The 22865-nt window shown below is 38.0% G+C and overlaps 1 protein-coding gene across 4 annotated transcripts in view; it reads left to right on the forward strand.

The window, feature by feature from the left end:
* Window positions 1–402: 402 nt before the first annotated feature.
* LOC149238677 (WUSCHEL-related homeobox 8-like) overlaps window positions 403–22865 on the forward strand; it is a 298849-nt gene continuing 276386 nt past the window's right edge. Inside the window, exons 1-2 of one of the 4 annotated variants that reach the window (XM_089373147.1) lie at window positions 403–511; window positions 810–1819. In XM_089373147.1, coding sequence (XP_089229273.1) covers window positions 1492–1819 — 328 coding nt within the window. In that variant the 5' untranslated portion in view covers window positions 403–511; window positions 810–1491. Of the gene's footprint in view, window positions 512–581; window positions 1820–22865 lie in introns of those variants that run through there. The other 3 variants (XM_089373148.1, XM_089373146.1, XR_016246388.1) reach the window with 3 other exon arrangements.

Below are 22865 nucleotides of genomic sequence, written 5' to 3' on the forward strand. Positions count from 1 at the left end.
AAATTCGCTCTGTGTTCTCGTTAGCCCACTCCTTCCAATAATCCTTTCCCATTTTTATTATTATTATAGTACTTCATCTCCACTTTCAAGAATGGTGGCTAACCACAGTAGCAGCAGCTTTAACAATTTATGAAAAAACATATAATAACAGAAGGGTGGGAGAGTCGTTAAAGGCGGTTAATTATTAACAGTTTGAACTGCCTGACATTCATCATAACCCTTATTGGATTTCAAATGGAAATGTATTCTGGAGGGATATTTTACTTGTATGAGAATTCGAGTGAAAGCAGGACCTGTAATAATAATAATAGCAACAGTAGAATTAAAAGATAGTCCGCGTGCACATGGCAGACATACTTGTGCGATGCCAATCCCATCGTCCATCCCATCAGTTTCCTTCCACACCCGCACAAAATATTTTAATATAAATCCCAACACCAACATCGCCACCTTAACTATCCAATAGGGAAAAGAGAATTGACGAAGCGTAGCAGAAGTTAAAAAAACAAGAGTAAGAGACCTTACTAACAGTTAAATGAGACTAAGCGAATTTTATAGTTAAAGATTTATATGGTAGAAATCTTAGAATTTACAAGAGTTTTATGTATGGGAAGAATTTGAATGGATTTAAATTTAAAAAGATTTGAATGGATTTAAATTTAAAAAAGAATGGATTAGAATTCCCAATTGATAAGAATCTCTATTTCTGACAGATTGATTACAGATTTGAGATTTGATACATGGTGAAAATGGAATGTGCTTTAGCACTAAACTAGCTAATTTGACTTGTATTTTTTTTTGAAGTGCAGTGCTCTGTGAATTCTACCTGACACTTTCCATCTTCGATCCAGCTTCAGCCAAAAGCTTACGCAGCTTTCCCATGGATAATGAGAGTGTAGAAATATGTAGATCATAAAAAAGGGCCCATAAAAAGACAGACGTTCTGCTGCAGCAAGCAGTACAAGAGAAACCCCAAGTCCAACTAAAAGAATTGACATCAGTCACTAAAATCAATCTGAAGTGGGATTTGTGTTTGCTGGATATATTTAGAAATCCAAGGGAAAGGAAAAAAAGTTGGTGGGGTGGGTACGAGAAGTAAGCAGCAATTAAGGTAGGCAACGCTGGCCGCAGTATTGTTGGTCAGTTTGCTTTAAGTTACTGTCATTGTTATGTGAAGAACGCCCGCTTGTTACGCGTTGATGGGCACAGACTATAGTCCTTCACGGACTCTACACGTTTTCAGGCAACCAAACCCAATCCCAATCCCATATTTTTTCCGGCAAAGCCCATTCTTGCTTTCTCCTAATCATCCCCCCTTCCCTCATACGAGGTAGGTACCTTCACGTCTGTTAATTCGGTTGCAGACTGTCGCCATTATCCACCAATATTGTTGTTCTTATTTGGAAGCAAGCTATAACTAATAATGGTACAGTTTACATGGCGAGATCTGCCAGCCTCTGTTTGGGAATGAGGGGTTAAAGTAAGAGGAAAATGTGGGAACAGGCCACAACTTCCAGCAGCATGGATGCTCCGACCAGGGATCAACCAGAAGAAATGCAAGGGATGGTCCAGGTAGTATCAGAAAAGAGTGCAAGTGCAGATGCTAATGTTACTGTGAGTGCGGGAGGATCCTTTGATACTTTTCAGACAGATGGGGTTCTTCTGCCACATCCCGTCTTGTACAGTAGAACGCATGGACAGGTCATGACAGATGAACAGATGGAAATCTTACGGCGCCAAATATCTGTTTATGCAACCATTTGTCAGCAACTTGTCGAAATGCACAAGGCCATTGTGGCACAGCAAAGTGCTTTACCTGGTTGGTCTCCTTTCAAAAGCTTTGAATTGCATTTTGTTTAGAACGAATGGCCACTCTCAGTTGATTGATATTCTTTCTTTTTCATAATCCTTTGGTCATCGTTGAATATAGCATGCACACAGTTCGGTCTTGTAATCTGAAAACATAGGCATCTTTTATTAGAATGTTTTCCCATAGCTGATTATTTTAATAAAAACTTACAGTCAGTGCGTGTCAAGTTACTTGTGGAGATAGCTATTACTGTTTTGTTTTTTTAAAGCCAAACAACTGCAGTAATCTGTTTTTGGTTTGTAACCTTTCGTATAGGAGGGCAGAATATTATCACCAAATAATTCATTTCACATTGATGACTTATAATTTGGCATCACCAACTATCAGAATCAGTCTACCTTTTTGGTGATATTCACGATCTGAGTGTTTCTGATTTGTAACCAGGAAGCATCCGGCCCCTTGTCCCTCTGACATCTGAAATTTTGAAAGCTAACTATTATTTTCTGCTGATGAGTTTGTAACCATGAAATAGGATCACCTTCTAGAAAATGATTTCTTCTGTAGCAAAATTTACTTATGTCCTAGAAGTTAGGCTGGTATGTGCAAAACTTATGTTGTTTTGTGGCTGTACTTTCTCCCATAGAGCAACAGATGAACATTAAGTTATTTAGGTTTTCGCAGTTCTTTAAGTTGTTGAATTGGTTCTAGGAATTAACTTCGTCCATTGTTTTTTGATGCCAAAATTATGGACATAGTCAATTCTCAAAATGAGGTTAACCACAGGTGGACATTTTAAACTTAGAATATTCACCAATCTCTAGCTTGCCTTAATATGGAGATATATCTAAAGTTTAAACCATTTTGAAATTTTGCAAACCATTTTGGATTTCATAATTGAAAAGGTGTAGATTCAATTCACGATTTGAGATTGAACTATTTATGGGCTGAGACCAAAGCTTGGCAATAGCATCCTTTTAGATTTGTTATGTGAAGACAGTATGTTCAACCGTTCTTGATGTCGTGGTAATAAAAGCATTGTCTTCACCTTCTCATCTCGGATTCAATACCTTAAGGGACATTTTCTTTCCTCTTTACTCACTAACATAGGCAATGAAGTGCACTCAGCAGCTGAGAGTCAGGATGTTAATGGCTGTAAGGAACCAACTCCACCTTCAATCTTCATCCTTTTTTTATTTGTATTTTTTTAAGGTAAGACTCTACTTTGAATGAGAATTTTTTTTATTGTGTTAACTCCAGAGAGTCCTTTAATACGGATTTAGTTTTTCAATATTCCAATTTTGTGAGTTCATCTCATTGCTTTGCCCACATTTAGGAGCTACTTTGAAATAATAAGACTAAGTTTCCTATTAATAAGTTTGAAAGTGTTTTTCAGAGCCCATTGTCTAAATATGGCAAACGGCACTAGATGTTTGTGCATCTAAAAAAGTCTTCTAATCTAGTAACAAGGACCATAGAATAGCCTAGGAGTTTCTGCTGTAAAGGAAAGGAATTCAAGGAAAACTGCAGTTCAATGGTCATTTCAAAAGAAACAGTTTGGTCACTTTATCTTTTGGAGTTAAATGGGTTGGAAATCAAAGAAACATGTTTGTTGAGATTTATGATAAATTATTTTCGTGGGAGCAAATAGGGTTAGTGCCAAAGGGTCCATGACAAATAAAGCATAGATAAATCAAAGACCAGCAGAGCAGAAATCTTGTTGATAGCAAATGTTAACCCAAACATACTGGAATGGGATAAGGACTCTATTGACAATTGTTGAATGTACTATAAGCTCTTAGGTAAGATGTTACAATAAAGTTATAAACTAGGAAAACTACATCTCTCAGTTGTTTTTGATTTCCTATGATTGAATTTCCTGTGATTGTTCTTTTTGCTTCTTCTTTCTTGTGACATTGTCCACAAATTGTTTGGCACAACTTGCTGTAAAGGTTCATAAAAAGCTGATTCCTTGCAGTTTCTTTTTCTATACAATGAAATGAAGATCTCGTGGAACCTTCCTAGACATGTTTCTTCCTCTAGGTTACCATGATATCGATACACGTAGGGAATGCATCCATTTTTTAGACATTTTGCATGCAGGATATAGGTATAAAAGACCATGCATTGTGTATGTGCATGCACATACACAAAAAACTACCCTCAAACATGGAAAGCATCTTCACATCCATGCTTAGGAAATTCATATGAAAATATTTTAGTTAGAGATCACTCCTCCCAGAGAATTTTTCGATATTCTCTTGCTAAAAATGGGACATCCAGTGCAACGTCCTCTAAGAAAACACCATAGTACACTCAAGGAACATTTTTGCCATTCCCTGTAACGTTGAAAAGTGGCCTCCAAAAATATTTTTATTTGTTGTTCTAGTTAGGGTTTGCATTTTTACATTTGGTTCTTGTTTTCTTTAATCTGCATAGGATAGCATCCCAAATGGATTTTATATGTGTTTCAAACAAATGTTGTAGGAACCTGTCATGTATACAAATAGGATATGGATCCTTAATATATTTGAAGCCAATATGGATCAAACAATTACATAGGACGGTTCTAGATCATGTAACATAATTCTTCATTCTATTGGCAGTCAATAAGGTTTTTGATACAACTACAGAGGAAAATTTAATCAAGGGGCATAGAAAATTTCCTCAAATTCCTTAATTTTGCAATGGAAGATAATATTGAGGTTTGGAATCTACTTTAATGTGTTTGGATTGGATGCAACTAAATATGAAAGTTGTCATAATGATCTATGATCTGTTGACTCCACAAATTGCATGACCAAGTTGAAAATTTGTACTAAAGTACAACAAAATGAAAGTTCACTTATGATTCATTCAGCCACTTATGATATGGGATTGACTTCATTTGTGGTTTAGAGTTCTGAGTCTAGTCCAAAGTGACGCACTGTTGCAATTTTGAAGTATCTACTTTCAATGTAAGAGACACCAGGGTAGATTATTCATAATAACTTAATATTTGAAACAAAAACAAGAGATGAATGATATAAATCAAAAGTATACTTCACAAATGTTTAGATATACATATTATGTGGTGATTATTAATTATCTTACATATATCCTACATTTATCGTATTTATATATTTAAATACAATTAACCTATTCTAGCCTACATTGCAAGTTCTCTTCCTTGAAGGATGCCATGCCTTCAAAGCATGATTTGGAAAGAGAGCTTCAGTGACTATGATTCTTCCACAAAATATCTTTGGATGGTAAGTTCATCCCATGGGATTGAATATCATTGTGGTTTTGTCTAATTCAACCCAATATTTAACAAGATTCCTCTTTAAGTTGTGCATAATCTTTTTGAGGTTGCCAATGATGGTCTTTTAGATCGTAAACATTGATGTCAACCCATGCAAAGTCCTTCTTGTACATTGGTATATGGACATTAGAATCTTCTTTAACTTCTTTATTGACTGCGAAGAGGTTATTTTGGTGGTTGGAGGCTCAAAACCATAAAATTTGTAAGTTTTACTTAGTTATTCAAACTTCATAACCTACATTTATAGGTTGGTGGTGTACATGTTTTCATGCCACAAGTGTAATGGACAAAAGTGTGGATTATGCACAATAAATAGAATATTCAGAGTGAAATATAAATTAGACAAATATAAGAGATGAATGATATGAAGCCTAAAGGGTTAGATTGGTAAATTGTTGCTAATGTTTTTGGCCCTTTTTGCTAGTTCCATGTTGGTAGGTGCCCAGTTTGAACCCTACTTGGTGAAAAACACTAGTTTATAGTAACAAGTTTACTAGGCATGCCATCCATAAATGTGAGGAAGCATCCTTTGGGTCTCCATATGAGCTTTTACTTGGAAACAAAAGAGTTGAATGATGTGAACAAGAAGTACAATACACACTTGTTTATATATACAAGATAAATACACATCATGTGGTGATTATTAGCTAGCCTACCTCTAGTTTATGTCTAGCCAACCTATACATTTAACTTTAATTACCACGTTTTACTCTACATAAGCTAGATTGTGTAATGAAAATACTATTAGCATAGATTAGTATGTCTCACCTAAGGGGATTCAATCCTTCTCTTGATAAAATAATAATAATAATAATAATATAATTTTAAGGTCGTACCATAGCCAGACACCAAATTTGATGTATGTTCTCCCTTTGTTTCTTCAAATTTCAGGGATTGAGGAAGACATTCAGGGATGGTTGGAAGGTACCCTTAATTTTAGAGGGATGGGGAGAGTTGATGATAAAAAATTATTAAAATTTGAAAAGGTAGCTTAATTTTTTTTATTAAATATAAAAACTATGTTTTTTAGTATTTAAAAAATAGTTTTATTTAATGTAATTGATGTGTCATGGGAATTGATTTGGATAGGGGATGTCCAAACCTATCTAGTATAATGAAGGGATGTTTGGGCAATCCTTATTACACAAGGGATGTCCCACATATGGCCCTATTTTTTTTAGGGAAACATCTTAAAGATGTATCTAGTATAATGAAGGGATGTTCGGGCAATCCTTATTACACAAGGGATGTCCCACATATGGCCCTATTTTTTTTAGGGAAACATCTTAAATATGTTGGGACATCCCATGTCCTCAAGGACATCCACTACCATTCCCCATTACCAATATTCATATATTCATATTTATAGTGTAATACATTGATTTCTTCTTTCAAATTTTTTAAGTAAAATTAGGAGTTTTGTTATAGTATTTAACCTCTCCCCATCCCCCCACAAAAAAATCTATTGTCCAATATTTAAAAAGCTACTTATAGGGATAAAGAAACTATTGACTTGATATAGCATTCCCATGGCCAGCTACAATAATCCATAAGAATTATTTATATGAGTGCATTTCAAATAGATCAAATGTTGAAAATAAAATATATAATTGAAAGTAGAGTGGTGCATGGTACAAATGGATAGGGAAGTTATAATATAACAATAATGTGGCCATTTCCATTGTGTTATATATTTTTCAATCATATTAATGTAGTATTAATTACTAATTATTCATATGATAATATATCTAGCACTTCAATATAAAATTTGAACTTGTCTAAATTATTATTTTAAAGAAAAGAAGGATAAAATATTTAATTAAGGGCCAAATTGTTAATGAAATCATTGATTCAACTAAGATCCAAGTTATAAGGTCAGACACTCTTTGAAGAGAAAATTTTCCTTCTAATTTCCTAAATATAAGATACTATGACTACTTTGATGGTGCTTGCTACATCATCTACCTTGCTTTTAGGGTCTCAATGTTTCAAATAGTATTTGAAACATGTCTTTCTTTGCAATTTAAATTATCTAACCACCATAGCTGGCTGAAATAGACAAGAAAAGTATGCAGTTAAACCAATGGCTATAGATTATAAGTTGGTATTTTGCATTTCTTTCTTCCCGAATCTAGGTTGTGGATATTTATTAAAGGATTTTGAGATTGTTACCCCTCTTGTCAGTAGGGGTACATACATTTTTTCAGGTGTGATATTCACCACCATTGTAAGCCCAAGGTCACAAGTCAAAAACCATGTAAAAACCATGTGAGGCCTTGTATTAGGCATCCTAGACCCGTGTCTTATCAATTTGAGTCTATATTTAGTTGTTTGGTCAGACAATGCCATATCCCTTGAAAGCTTCACCCAAGCACTCTTGTCCCTAACCAGATTGGAGAGATTTTGGTTGACTCTCTTGAGAACTCATGGTTTTATGGGAGCCTACATTTGTAGGGGTGATCACCCATGTATGGGTCAGTCTAGCCCGTGTCAAGGTGCACCTGTCTTTCTACATGGTTAGAGTCGTATTGATTTTACAGGTGACCTTGGCCTTGGTGTAATATTCCTCATGACGACTCTGATAACATGGTAGTCTCATATGAAAACTTTCATGTTTCCTAAGGCAGTTCATGGTTCCCAATGTAAAATGGTCCAAGTGGTAAAAAGGTTTGATGGCTAGTTACAACTTGGTTAGGCTTGGTCAATAGGTCAAAACAGGGTTCCAGGTGACAAAATAGGGGCAACTTTGGGTTTTTTTGTAAAATGCATTATATCAAAAGTGGTCTACTCAATGAGAGGAACAAAACCCATGTTTTAGATTTTGCAAATCCTCAAGGGCATTAGAGATCATCCACTTGTCTGTGATGATGTGGCAGAAAAGGTTTCTAAGAGGCTTAATAGGGAAAACTCTTGATAGAATTTGATGTATAATATATGAAAATTGCTCTATAGAATGATATGAACAAAACCAATGTCTTTGTTTCTCCAAATTTCCAAGGATGTTAGAGCTACAGGAAGGCATGATGACATGGCAGAAAGGTGATGATGTGGTAATGCTAGGCAAGATATGAAGATTTTGGGAGATACCCAGTTCAAATCTAGGCCAATTTCGACATATCTAGGTCTAGGAGTTGTCAAAAAGTCAAGGGAATTGGAGATCCAACTTCCATGTGGCTAAGTCAAATTACTAAAGGAAAAATTCAAGTAAAAAATAGTCATTGGTGAAGTCAACTAGCCATTGGAGACATGGTGGGCCAATTAGTTGAGCAATGGACAATGAGAAAAGGGAGTCTTGAGCTAAATTGTGGAAATTTTTCCAAGTCGAACCTCTAGTGGGTGAATTAAAAAATTATATTGTAATCTTTTATGAATTAATTTACCAAGTCTCTAATATGTTGATGACTAGTAAATATTTTATTGAGGAAAAGTTGAACTAGTTGTTAGCTAGTTGTTGGAAATACTGAGAGGGGGGTTAATTAGGATTTCATTCCTTTTCAAATTTTCAGTTAATCTTGAAACCAAATTTCGCATCACATAAATAATTATTCACGATGTATGAAAACAGAGATCAAAATGCAAGTTAAAACTTGAAGAAGAACACTTGTAAACAATCTTCAATTTATTACATCAAACGGTGAGGACACCAATCCTCTTTAAGTACCAACTTACAACTTTCATAGGAACCAACCTACGAGAGACACCAATCCCCCCGCTGAGTACCGACTCAGTAGAATTCGTGGGCACCAACTCACAGGAGACACCAATTTCCTAGCTAAGTGTTGAGCAGTAAAAAGGGTCTTTTTCACCTCTGTTTACCCTACATTAATTGTCAATCCAGGAAGGATTTGTTATCTCAAAGAGTGTACTCAGTTTGAGGCGGTCATTTGTCAGAGTAATGCTAGTAGTATAGTGCTCTAAATACAAGAGTAAACGGATGCTTGAAATAAGATCTACTTACAGAAAAGAAACTCAAAACTCAAATCATGCACTCAGAAAGCTATAGCAATTTATCAGTCAAGGGTACAGTAATGGTAACTCTTCCCTCTGTTAACTGATGTAATTAAAAGACAATCAAGGAAAAGATCATCAATTTGGGAACTAGACAATATATGTCACTGTTCACTATAGTCTCAGATCGTTCTGCACACCAAAGCAATGATAATTCAAATGACAGGAAATGGAATAGCAACTATTCTTATGAACAGGATTGAACAACAAAACTTTAACCTACGGAAATGAATGCAATAGTAATTATATCCTATAGGAATTAAGTAACAATCTTTACTCTAAAGATGAATCAGACAACAAACAGATATGAAATATAGAACATCGACTTGAATCAAATATAAATGTGCAACAAACCAGGTCGAATATCACACACAACACGCTTAATATTGAAAGGAACAGTAATCTGGCTTCGATACAACAAGTATAAATCACAGTTATAAAGAGTGGCAATTGTGATTCGCAATGGAACAACAATCCCAATTGAACAACAATCGTGTTTAAGTGTAAACCATAAATAAATACAGTAATACCGATTTATGAATGTACAGCACGGTTACTCTGTAATCGAATAGCAATGGCAATCTGTAAGGAACAGCAATGGCAATCTGTAAGGAACAACAATGTTATATCAATAGTTAAAGGAACAATAAGGTGGTATAAAGTCAGAATGAATAACACAACATTCCTGTTACAAAGAACAACATTACTTAGTCGAGCATAAACAAAATATAACAAAATCGTTATGTAAAACAACAAGACACATCAGATTACTGAACAGAGCTAATAAAGAAAATCAAACCACACACGAATTGGAAATAATGGTACATGAGCAAATCTTCCACCAGGGCCGAGCCCTTAGCCTCTGGGGACACACTGCTTGAGATTACTCCAGAATCAAAGATGGAACGACAACCAGATTTATATTAAAGCATCAAAACAGAGTTACAGTGAATCACTCTTCAACGAGAGTCAATGATCAAAGTTTCAAATACAAAGGAGAATTTCATAAAAACAACAACAGTTCGTCCCCCGGGCTAGCAGTGCTGCCCCTTCTTATAACAGTCGAGCGGAGATATCAACGATACAAAAAATCGTTAAGATAGTGATCCCTCAGCCGAGCGGAGATATCAATGATACAAAAAATCGTTAAGATAGCGATCCCTCAGGATCAAAGGATCCTAAGGGATTCGCCAAACTGTTAATTCTCAATTATCCTCTTGTTCTCTTGCGCCGATTTGGTATCTCCTTTTCCCTTTCCTGGCTGATACGCTCCAATTTGGATCGCCTTGTTTGCATGCAGTTCCCTGTCAAAGGGACAACAATTAACTTTGTCTTGTCTTTTCCTTTGGGACGACAATCTTCCATTTTCTCCTTTTCTTGCATAAGAAAAGGGTAATTATTAGTTATTTCGCGTTACATACAAATCCTCTAGATTTTATCATAATTTCTTATTATCTACCTAGTTCATGATGTAAAGAGGTTATGAGTTTTAAAGAAAAGATGACAAAATAAACGATAATAACATACCTTCTCCAGTGCTCAACACACCCCCCTGCTTACCCTTTTTCATGCCCTCATGAAAACATTGTAGTTGACATGCAAGGCAGTGAGGGAGTAGGCTGGAGACGGGATCTCATGAGGTGGCCTACAGCCATGATGCCTAGCTAGGTGTTCAAAAAGATGTCCTGTCTGACCCTCAGGCATTTCATACAAGGCTTGGTATCCTGGTGCAGGGTGCCAAATAACCGGACTGCGGAACCTATAGCCTAACCAAGATGGGCCTTCTCTCAAAATAAGGTCACCATAGAGACCCAAGCGATCAGCAGCTAGCTTAAAGTTCTCATAGTTAAACGGTTCCCTGAGTTGGATGTTCGGATTAGAAGTCTGATATCGGAATTTGGCAGCTGCAATGGCAAGGTCCTTGATGGTAAAGAAGTATTCTATCCCTTGCCGATTGATTGTTGTATGAATAGGTCCTAATGCCTCAATCATGCCCGGAGTCCTCATTAGGTTCCTATGTTTATTCCACAACTGTAATGGGTCTCTAGGCTCAGCTCGCACCCATAAGTCTAATCCATTTTCTTGTCTTTGAAAGGCATTGTAGGCTTTAAGCCATTTTATTTGATTAACACCAAAAGAAATGAATGCCTGCAGTTGGATATCCCCAACGAAAGGGCTGGGATTCTGCTCTGTTTCTTGATCTAACACAAGGTTATGCAGATAGAATTCACATAATAATCTCTGAACCTTCACCCCATAGTGCTTACAACAATTTATGAAATCGTCAATAGTGTTTATTTCTATAGGGGCTCCTGCTTTGACAGCTTTAATTTTCAATTGCAAATATCTTTCCATTAAAAACAAGGCATAGTTCCTAGCAGGTGCTCTACACACTAGGATGTCAGTATACAAAGAGCATAAGGTATCCATTTGTTTGATGACTACATCTAGTCTATGAGTTACCTTTTTGACCCTTTCTTCTTCCTTTCGCCATCCTTCAAAGGCCTGGCTTTCGGATAAGTTGACGTTCCTCAGCTACTGTTGTAATTTTTCATACTTTTCTCGAGAGACAGTCTGTTCTGTAAGTTTCTCTACTGTTTGTTGGGCTTGCACCAAATCCTTTCGCAGAGTTACTGTCCTCGGATCACTATCCCACATAGTAGTTGTAAGCGGGAGGTTTACTTGAATCTTCTTATTGCATCGTCCCATGTTCATGGTTCAAATTTCCTCAGAGGATTGTGCCTCTGTTTGAACTTCTTTGTCACAGGCCGATATATTATCTGTTTGTACTTTGACATGGGCGACAGCCGAATGCTGTTCCTTTTGGTTTTGAACGATAGGCTGGACTTGAGTCCTCCTAATCTTTTTCTTGAGGGGTTTCGCCGGAATGGTTGCATGCTTTACCACCGAGGTCCTTTTTTCTTTCTTCCCCATTTTCAAAACCCTGATTTGTTGTCAAAGTCGTGCTATCACGTTAAGCAGTCTTTGCTGTTCTTTTCGTAATCTTTTAATTTCTTCTGTTTTCTTGGAAGGAACAACTGTTTGTTTACTCGGGCCTGGACTTTTGCCTTGACCAATTTCCTGGTTTTCTTCTTGGGGTGCTTCCTCATTGTTCTGATCGGGTTGTTCAGGAGTAGAAACCCTAGCTTGTTCTGTTATTTCCTGGGTAACTTCTTCTTCCACCCCTTCTCCTTCATGAAATTCTTTCGGTGTAGTCTGACTAGGAACAGATTGTTCCTCTTCTTTATCTTCATCACTTTTCTCTCCAGATATACTTTCATCATGGGCGGAGTGATTCTCTTCTTCTTCTTCCTCGTCGCACAATTCTTCGGATGCACTCTTATCATGAACAGAGTGCTCCTGCGGTCCTTCTTCCTCATCGCATAGTTCCTCGGATGCATTTTTGTCATGAGCAGAATGCTCCTTTGGTTCTTCTTCGGTGTGGAGGTTTAGTGGGCTGAGAGGTTGAGCATATTTGCCCATATTGGCCAGAATTTGGGCCAATTCATCCTCTTGCAATGGATTTTGCAATGGGCTTCCTTCGCGTTGCTCTGTTTCTTCCTCCACCTGCCCAGACTGCTCAGTCTCTTCCTCTATTTCTCCTTCCTCGTTTTCCTCCAACTCTTTTTCATTCTCCTCTCCTTCCAATTGCGGGGGTTTCTCATCCCCTGAATCATCTATCTCCACCGGTTGACTGGTATTCCCTTGGGAATTTTCCAGCCTCCCTCTGATCCATGCCAATCTAACGGATTTCCTTCGTTTCAGTGGTCTATTCAATGTACTGGTAGCATGTTTTTGTTTTGGGGCTGGCAAAGCCAGTCCCTCGTCTATTATGAAGATCACTTCCTCCCAACTGCTCTGTTGTTGAGCAAGACTGTAGCTAACTATCAGTCGTATCAACCCATGGTGACTTACTACCGATTCTACGTGGCGAGATTTCTTCATGCTTCGAGCAACATCGTGTAATAAAGAATTTAAAAACGCAGGCAAATTCACAGTGCATTTCTGTTTTAATACGGCTAAAAGTTTAAGGTGGCGTGGTCTTACCACGTCTTTCCTACCTTCACAGGTGATGTAACTCTGGATGATTCTTGCCAATTCTGCCCACGACTCTCCCAATGCTGTTGGTAGAACTCCCTTTCCTCTTACAGTCAGGTTCTGGCCTTCATCTTGGAAGATTTTTATGACGTTTCGCAGTCTCTCCTTCTTCAGAGTCCACATAGGTCCAGTGGCTGGCAGTCCCGAGACCTCTGCAATTATGTCATCGGTGACTGCTATCTGTCTCCCTCTTACCATGGAGTGATGTTCTTGCAAGTTCTGCAAGAATTCAATTGCTACGGTCTCGTTGGATTGTTGTAAACGATTGAGATAAACTATCCATCCTACCCTTGTTAGGATTTCTCGTGCAGCATCAGAGACTGTCAATACCTGTGGTTCTCTCCGAATTGATCTTCCTCCCATGCTTAGCACACTGTAAAAACGCAGAGACGACAATGGAACAACAGGCTGTTCAAGCTGTTAGGAAACACAGAGAAAATGACGAAACAACAAGCTTGTTCAAATTCTGAATTACTACTAATTGTTGCAGAGCATAATACGGAAATAGCTTTGGAACAACAAGCCATGCAAATTGGAAAACAATATACCATTAAGCCTTGCTATTCCCGAGTGAGAATTCTTCGAATAATAGTCTGACACGTATGCTAGCAAATTATGAGGTCACCTGCTCCCCCCCTGCAATGTGATAGGCCGTCCTTGGCCATCAAATGAGGGAGTGGCGTGCTGAACTGCCATGGTACAGAGTCATAAAGGAACAGCGTATACCGAGATGCCATGTTTACAAAACGAGTAGATTGCCAAAATCGAGGTGTATAATAGAATCGCTTAATAAATAAGAGAATGCCGTGATATGATGCGAGATTGGGAGGATAGGACAGCTGACATGCACAAAAAGTCTGATGCGGTCATTATCAACTTTTTCCGTCATAATTGATTGTAATAGATTTTCATGTATTAAAGGTTCGGGGAAATTATATACATAATCTCATTTGATCGATTACAAAGGTATAAGACGGAGAAGGGTTTTGATAATTGCTATTGGTGTATAAGGAATGTGACTTCAATACCATCAACAGAGCTCTGTTGCCCACAGGTGTCCATAACCTTGACAGAGTTGTTTATTTCACCCATGGAACCATGATCCTTTGTGTATGCTTAGGAAAGTGCTGTAGAATGTCAAAATGGAGGCCATTATGCAGGCTTGGTAACCAGATAAATCATAATGCCATTCACCAGGAAGGAGTGAAAGGTGGGTAGGCCGGCTCGTGATGAGACCTCCTGTTCCAAGGACTCTTTATTTTTCTTGATATGCCTCTTGGATCATATCCCTAGTGTGGTGGCCATAGTGGGAATGCCACTTCACTTTCTTCCTTATGATCATGGTAGGCTGGCTCTTGATGAGACCCCCTATCCTTCATTTGACAAACCATATTAGCAAATCATATAAACATTTTTCTCTATTTTTCTCTTTTATAAAGTACTTTCCTATTTATACACAAAGGGTGGTTCAACACTCCTTAAGAGTAGGAATGGTGGAAGAAGTCTTAACATCTCAATAGAAAAATATACCCTTTGTTCTTATTCCTTAATAATGATCAAAGAGGATTATGGGAATTTAGAAAGAACCATCATGATAAAGATAACCAATCATATCAGTATTAGTAGAATAATGACAACAAAGTGATCAATAGTTGTGTCCTTTCCTCTTTTCTCCTATCAATTCAAAGCAATTTCTTGTAAAAAATAGCGATTTTATGTAATTTGCTGATTTCAGTATCCTCTAGTTTTGTATTCATTGCATAAGTGTATAGTTGTGCTTTAAAAATGGTCTAAAAGATAAGCAGGTACTGTGCACAAAATCACAAGCAAAAGGAAGAAAAATACTCGAAACTGTTGTACATTGAGAGGAACAACAGCTGTCCTTTAATTGGAACAGCAAAGAAAACAAGCACAAGTAAAAGAAATGCGAAAATGCTGTCCTTTCAAAAAGGAATAGCAGCAAAATGAAGGTGCTGTTCCTTCGAAAAGGAACAGCAGAAACCGCAAGTGCTGTTCCTTTTGCTGTTCCTTCGGAAAAGGAACAGCAAAAACAAAAGTGTTGTTCCTTCGGAAAAGGAACAACAAAAACGAAAGTGTTGTTCCTTCGGAAAAAGGAACAGCAGAAAACAAAAGTGTTGTTCCTTCGGAAAAAGGAACAGCAGAAAACAAAAGTGTTGTTCCTTCGAAAAAAGGAACAGCAAAAAAAATGCGAGTGTTGTTCATTCGGAAAAAGGAACAACAAAGAACGAAAGTGTTGTTCCTTCGGAAAAAGGAACAACAGAAAAGAAAAGTGCCGTTCCTTCGAAAAAGGAACAGCAAAAACAAAAGTGTTGTTCCTTCGGAAAAAGGAACAGCAGAAAATAAAAGTGTCGTTCCTTCAAAAAAGGAACAGCGAAAATGAAAGTGTTGTTCCTTCGGAAAAAGGAATAGCAGAAAAATACAAGTGTTGTTCCTTCGACAAAGGAACAGCAAAAAGCGAGAGTGTTGTTCCTTCGGAAAAAGGAACAACAAAAAACAAAAGTGTTGTTCCTTCGGAAAAGGAACAGCAAAAACGAAAATGCTGTTCCTTCAGAAAAAGGAACAACAAACAATGCAAGTGTTGTTCCTTCCGAAAAGGAACAACAAAACGGCGAAAATGTTATTCTTTCTGAAAATAATTTACGCTAACAAAACAAAAGAATTATGTACAGAATGTAAGAATAGTCGAATCACTTAATGAACCAGAGGTGAGGAAGATTTCTCTTCCTCCACCAGAATCTGCATGTCGGAGTCTTCGTGGAGTTGCTGGTAGAAGGATTCCCGAGTAAGTGGTTTGCGGTATAATCGAACTCGGTGGCCGTTTGCCTTAAAGGTATGTCCAGATCCATCAATGGTGGTTAGAGTAATGGTGCCATTATCATGTACCTTCTGGATTTCGTATGGCCCCAGCCAGTGAGTTTGAAGTTTCCTCGGAAAATCCTGAAACTTGGAATCGTATAGGAGCGCCCAATCTCCTTCGCGGAAGACTTTCTTTTTAATGAGGGCGTCATGCCATTTAGCTCATTGTTGTTGGATTAACGCAGTATGTTGAAGGGCAGAGAGCCTGATTTCATCTAGCTCATTGATCTGCTGTAATCTATTAATCTGTGCCTCGTTTAAATCTAGACCGACTTCTTGTGCTGTTCGCAGTGTCTGTATTTCGAATTCTATTGGAAATATGGGTTCCTTTCCAAATACTAGCTGGTATGGTGAATAACCGGTAGTGCTTCTCCATGTTGTTCTGTAAGCCCACAAGGCTTCCGGCAATCTTGTAGCCCAATCGCGTCTGTGTGATGCAATGGTTTTTGTCAGGATTGCTTCTATTATTTTATTGGTGCTTTCTACTTGACCATTTGCCTGTGGGTGGTATGGAGTAGTAATTTTATGCTGGATATGATAACTTTTTAGTGTTGCAGCAATTTTGTTACCAGCAAACTGTGGTCCTCCATTCGTAATTATATCTCTTGGGAGGCCATATCGCACAAATATATGGAACAGGAATTGTATGAAGGAATCCTTTGTAGCTCTCGGCAATGCCTTTGCTTCAACCCATTTGGTGACATATTCTGTTGCTACCAAAATATATGTTTTCTGGTTCGATGATGGGTTAATTGGACCAACAAAATCGAGGGCCCATCATTCAAATGGTTCAATGACTAGTTGTGGGTTTAGGGGCATTTCGTCGGATTGTCTAGGGCGTCCTGCTCTTTGGCAGCTGTCACAAGCTTGAACGAACTTCTTTGCATCTTTGAAGATCGTGGGCCAATAATACCTTGTTTGCAGCACCTTGTGGCTAGTTCTCCGATCCGTGAAATGTCCGCCACATGGTCCGTCGTGACAAGCTTTCAAAATGTCAAAAATTTCATCTTTACGAATGGATCTCCTGATGTGCATATCTGCCCTTGTACGGAACAGGTAGCCCCCAATCCAAGAAAATTGAGTACTACGCTAGACAATCTGCTTTCGTTCATTGGGGGTTAGATGTTCCGGTAATTTGACTACTGCTAAATAATTTGCAATATCAGCATACCAGGGTGTTTTAACAGTGACAACGAACAAATGTTCATCTGGAAATTGATCTTCAACTGCTGCTACGTCCACTAGTTTTGGCATTCGTGAGAGAAAGTCAGCTACAGGATTTTCTTTTCTTGGTCGGTCCTTTATTGTGATATCGAATTCCTGCAATAAAATCAGCTATCTGGTTACTCTAGCATTTGTGATCGGTTTATTTGCTAAATATTTTATGGCAGAGTGATCTGTATATAAGATAACAGGATATCCAGTGATATAATGCCTAAATTTATTGACAGCATGTATTACAGCTAAAAATTCCTTTTTAGTAACAGTATAGTTCAATTCAGCAGGAGATAAATTCTTGCTAATATAATAAATTGCATATGGTTTTTTATCTTCTTCCTGCCCAAGGACTGCTCCAATAGCTGTGTCTGAAGCATCTGATGAAATTTGAAATGGCAGGTCCCAATTTGGACCTCTGAGTACTGGGGTTGTTGACACAAGCTTTTTCAGATCCTCAAAAGCACAGTCACATTTATCTGTCCAAACAAAGTCAACATTGCCTGTTAGTGCATATAAAGGTGCAGCAATATGAGAAAAATGTTCTATAAATCTTCTATAATAACCAGAAAATCCAAGAAAGCTGCGTACCTCTGTCTGAGTGGTAGGAGTGGGAATTAGCAAAATTATTTGAATTTTGGCCGGATCTACTTGTATTCCAGCTGCTGAGATATAATGGCCTAAAATAAGTCCTTCAGTCATCATCATATAGCATTTTTCATGGCTCAAACAGAGCCTGGTGGCAATGCATCGCTGCAACACTTTTTCCAGTGTGTCCAATGTTGGGTCGAAATTATCTCCGTATGATGTAAAATCATCCATGTTTACTTCAAGCCCTTCATTTATTAAATTTGAAAAGATGCTGAGGATAGCCCTTTGAAATGTGGCAGCGGCATTGCATAGGCCAAAGGGTAAAACTCTGTAGGCAAATGTTCCCCAAGGACAAGTAAAAGTAGTTTTGTCTTGGTCTTCAGGGGCAATCTGAATCTGATTGTATCCATTGAAGCCATCTAGGAAAGAAAAGAATTTCTTTCCTGCTAAAGTGTCTAATACCTGGTCAATTAATGGAAGGGGAAAGTGGTCTTTTTGTGTTGCTTTATTTTGCTCTCTGTAATCTACACAAATCCTCCATTTTCCATTCTTCTTTGGCACCACAACAAGTGGAGAGACCCATTTGCTATCGGAGATAGGGTAGATGAAGTTCACATCTAAATTTTTTTGAAGTTCAGCTTTTACAATGTCTTTTAGATGAGGGTTAAGTCTCCTTTGTGGTTGGCGAACAGGTCTTGCATCCTTTTCTATGTAAATGTGGTGTGTACATAACTGGGGATCGATTCCTTTCATGTCAGGGTAATCCCATGCAAATGCTTCTTTGTATTTTCTCAGTAGTTGGATTAGCTTCTCTTCTTGTTCGGGAGTCAGGTTGCCATTAATGTTTAAAGTTTTTCCTGGCTCAATTTCTACAGTTTTGCTATTTGAGACAGAGGTAGTAGGTATTGTTTGATCATGAGTATCTTTAAGAGGATCTTCTTCTAATTCATTATCAAATGCTGCTTCTATCATGTGACATTGTATGTGGGATCTAGATTCAACTTGGCTAATGAAATTGTTAATGACATCATCCTCCGTTTGATCTTTGAAATCGAGGGCATCTTCTATGGTTAATGGGGATCTAATATTTTCGGTGAGGTATGATACAAGATGTTTGTTAGTTCTTATTATTGTGACACTTGGCTGGGCTGGAGGATATAAAGCTAGATTCTTGATATTAGCCCCCCTAGTTATGGTCATATTGCCTTGTCGGCAGCCAATATAAGCGTCGGCAGTTGCAAGCCAAGGTCGACCTAAAATCAATGGATGTCCATCAAGTCGGTTTTTGGGGTTTATTATCAGAAAATCGGCAGGATACTCCTAGGAATCAACGGATACCATGACATCATGTAGTGTGCCTTCTGGCCTAACCACGGATCGGTCAGCCAGTTCTAATAAAGTGGAAGTCAGTTCTACTGATGTAATGCCCAGTTTTTGACAAGTGGTGGTTGTTAGGATATTGATTGCAGCTCCTAGATCGACTAAGGCATTTGAAAAGGTTTGTCCATTGATTTGTACTGTTACTATTGGATTTCCTGGGTCTTCATATTTAACGGGTGTTTCTTTTCCTGATAATAGATCGGATAAGGTGCCAACTACTTGGACTGTTGGGTTATTTGTTATTCTCCTCCTTGGTTTTTTTATACATAGCTCTTTGATGGTCTTTGCATATATTGGGATGTCTTGGATGGCTTGGAGGAGTGGGATTTTTATGTACAGATTTTTCAGTTCTCCCAGAATGTCAAAATCAGGATGTTGTATAGGTCGAGGTATAATTAATCGTTCTGGGAATGGGGGAGAAGATGTGGTTGCTTGATCATGAGTTTGCTGTCTGATCACATCCTCTTCTTGTGGTGGTTGTTCTATAGGTAACTGATTTTCAACTTGAGCGGTTTTATCTCCCTCTGTTTCTATAATGCGCCCAGATCTTAATTGAAGATCATTACACTCCTTTAGATCGGTTTCTGGTTCTGGTGTTTCAATTATTTGGATAGATTGAACCGGTCTATTATTTGGATTAGGGTTGGGCTGGGTCGGGAGTTGCAGTCTTAAGTTAGACTGGGGGTTTTGTTGTAATGCTGGCAGTGTAGGTTGAGGGAGCAGAATGGTTCCTACTAGCTGATTCATCGGTCTTTGCCAGTTTGTCTGCCAGGCTTGACTCTGTGAAGTAGGAGGGGACCATTGTGCTGGATATACATTGTTTTGCCAATATGGTGGGGTATAGGGAAAATTTGGCCAATTGGGTTGACTTGCTTGGTTTGGCCATGGTGATGATGAAGGAAATGGTTGTTGTGACCAATTTGAGAAGGGAGGTTGATTTTGCCACATTGTATTATATTGTTGAGCATGATATTGCAGAGGCTGAAAAGAAGAAGCTGGATTTGGGAACATACCTGATTGTCGCGGCTGCCATTGACGGTGTTGATTGAGTAGGTACACCGGTTCTGGCTCTTCTTCCGCTTCCTTGTATACTGCTTTCAATCCAGGAAGTGAGGGACAGCTCTCTGTAGAGTGGTCTTTTGTACAAATGGCGCAAACTTGAACTGCATCTAATGGACACTCCTTGTGGCTCTGTTTCTTTCAGCATCTGGGACAGAAGATTGCCAAATTCTGTTCTGCCTCTGCTTGCTTTTGTTTGGCCTGCATAATATTAAGTTGTGTTGTCAAAGTCCCCAATATGTCAGTTTTAAAATTTTCTAATAAATTTCCAATTTCTGCGCGAGTTACTCCTTCTGCAGAGATCTTGTTGTCTCTTGTAAACCTGTCATGTTCCGCTGGTTTTAGTCTTGTGCTGCCTCTCGAGCTCCTGATACATAAATCAATAATGTCAACAAAATTTTCTTAATAAATATCTCCTTTTCCCATAATATTTAGTGTTTCAATCCATTGTTCCTTCATTCCTCTAATTAATGTTGTTTTTAATACATTATCAGGTAAGGGTAATGATGCATAAGGAGATCTTTGAAGATTATACTAGAAACGTTCAACATACTCTTCTAATGTTTCATTCGGTCTAGCTACCATCTGAAATATTTCATCTTTTAATTCTCTAGACCTACAATAGTCCTGATATTTCTTTAGAAAATCATCTTTCATTTGATCCCAGTTATTTATAACACCACCACCCAATCCCATAAACCATCTTAAAGTAGCCCCTTTTAATGTACAGAGAAACAATTTCAGTTTTTGGGGATCGGTGGTATAGTCATATCCTCTACACAGCACATCAAATTCAAATAAGAATGCATCCGGATCTTCTGATGTAAGGCCATAGAATGTAGGGATATGCTGGAGAGGAATTGCTTTTATAGGTGCATTAGCTGCAGTATCCACAATGGGATATTGCAGTGTAGAGGTTTGGGTGTTTGGCTGGTTCTGGGCCATTTGGTCAAATATATGCCAATAACCTTCTGGGATATCTAGGAGGGTATTCCTAGGCTGACGAGGGGGAATGGCTTCAATAGGAATGGCCTTAACAACACTTCCTTTATCTGGGATGATGAGAGTGCCTAATGTCTGGGGGGATTCTGGTTCTTGAGGTTCTTCAACTTCGTTATAAATGATTTTTGCAGCACTTCCCTTATTTGGGCTGCTTAATGGCTGAATTATCCCAAGAGGAGATCTTGGTTCTTCAGTTTCCCCTGTTTCTCCTCTCCCTTCATAGAGGTTGCTAAGGTTCCCTTCTTGCAATGATTTTGGGCTAGAATTCTCAATTTCTTGAAAATCTTGCTCTTCGGTTTGACTATGCACCTCAGCAAAGGCTACAAATGGTGATCCTGTGGCCTGAAGGGAACTAGTAGGTTGTCTAGAAGCAACTTTTCTAGGTCCTACTGAAGGCTGAGATTCTGCTTTCTTAAGGATTTCGTTTATAAAGGTCGATCGACCAAGGGTCACCGACCCCTTCGCTTTATTAGACTTGGGTAGTGGTTTAAGATTCTTTTCAGGCTTTTTCTGCTTAGTCATGCACACAAATCAAATGTTAATTTCTACCCAAAAAACAACAACAAATCTGTAGGAAAGCGGGCAGGGGAGCAGGGCTATTACATGCTCTGTATGCAGGTTCTTACCTTCCGTTTTTAAAACCCAATTCTCTCCTAGTAGGTTCTTACATTACTCTGGAAAAGAAACAAATGGCTACACTCTTCCCCGGCAACGGCGCCAAAATGTCGAGTAGTAAAAAGGGTCTTTTTCACCTCTATTTACCCTACATTAATTGTCAATCCAAGAACGATTTGTTATCTCAAAGAGTGTACTCAGTTTGAGGCGGTCATTTGTCAGAGTAATGCTAGTAGTATAGTGCTCTAAATACAAGAGTAAACGGATGCTTGAAAAGATCTACTTACAAAAAAGAAACTCAAAACTCAAATCATGCACTCAGAAAGCTATAGCAATTTATCAGTCAAGGGTACAGTAATGGTAACTCTTCCCTCTGTAAACTGATGTAATTAAAAGACAATCAAGGAAAAGATCATCAATCTGGGAACTAGACAACATATGTCACTGTTCACTACAGTCTCAGATTGTTCTGCACACCAAAGCAATGATAATTCAAATGACAGGAAATGGAACAACAACTATTCTTATGAACATGATTGAACAACAAAACTTTAACCTACGGAAATGAATGCAACAGTAATTATATCCTACAGGAATTAAGTAACAATCTTTACTCTAAAGATAAATCAGACAGCAAACAGAAATGAAATATAGAACAACAACTTGAATCAAATATAAATGTGCAACAAACCAGGTCGAATATCACACATGGCACACTTAATATTGAAAGGAACAGTAATCTGGCTTCGATACAACAAGTATAAATCACAGTTATAAAGAGTAGCAATTGTGATTCGCAATGGAACAACAATCCCAATTGAACAACAATCGCGTTTAAGTGTAAACCATAGATAAATACAGTAATACCGATTTATGAATGTACAGCATGGTTACTCTGTAATCGAACAA

Source organism: Pinus tabuliformis, chromosome 8, assembly GCF_031772625.1.
Source record: "Pinus tabuliformis cultivar Carrire ecotype Pingquan chromosome 8, CPIR1, whole genome shotgun sequence".
NCBI classification, from domain to species: Eukaryota; Viridiplantae; Streptophyta; class Pinopsida; order Pinales; family Pinaceae; genus Pinus; species Pinus tabuliformis.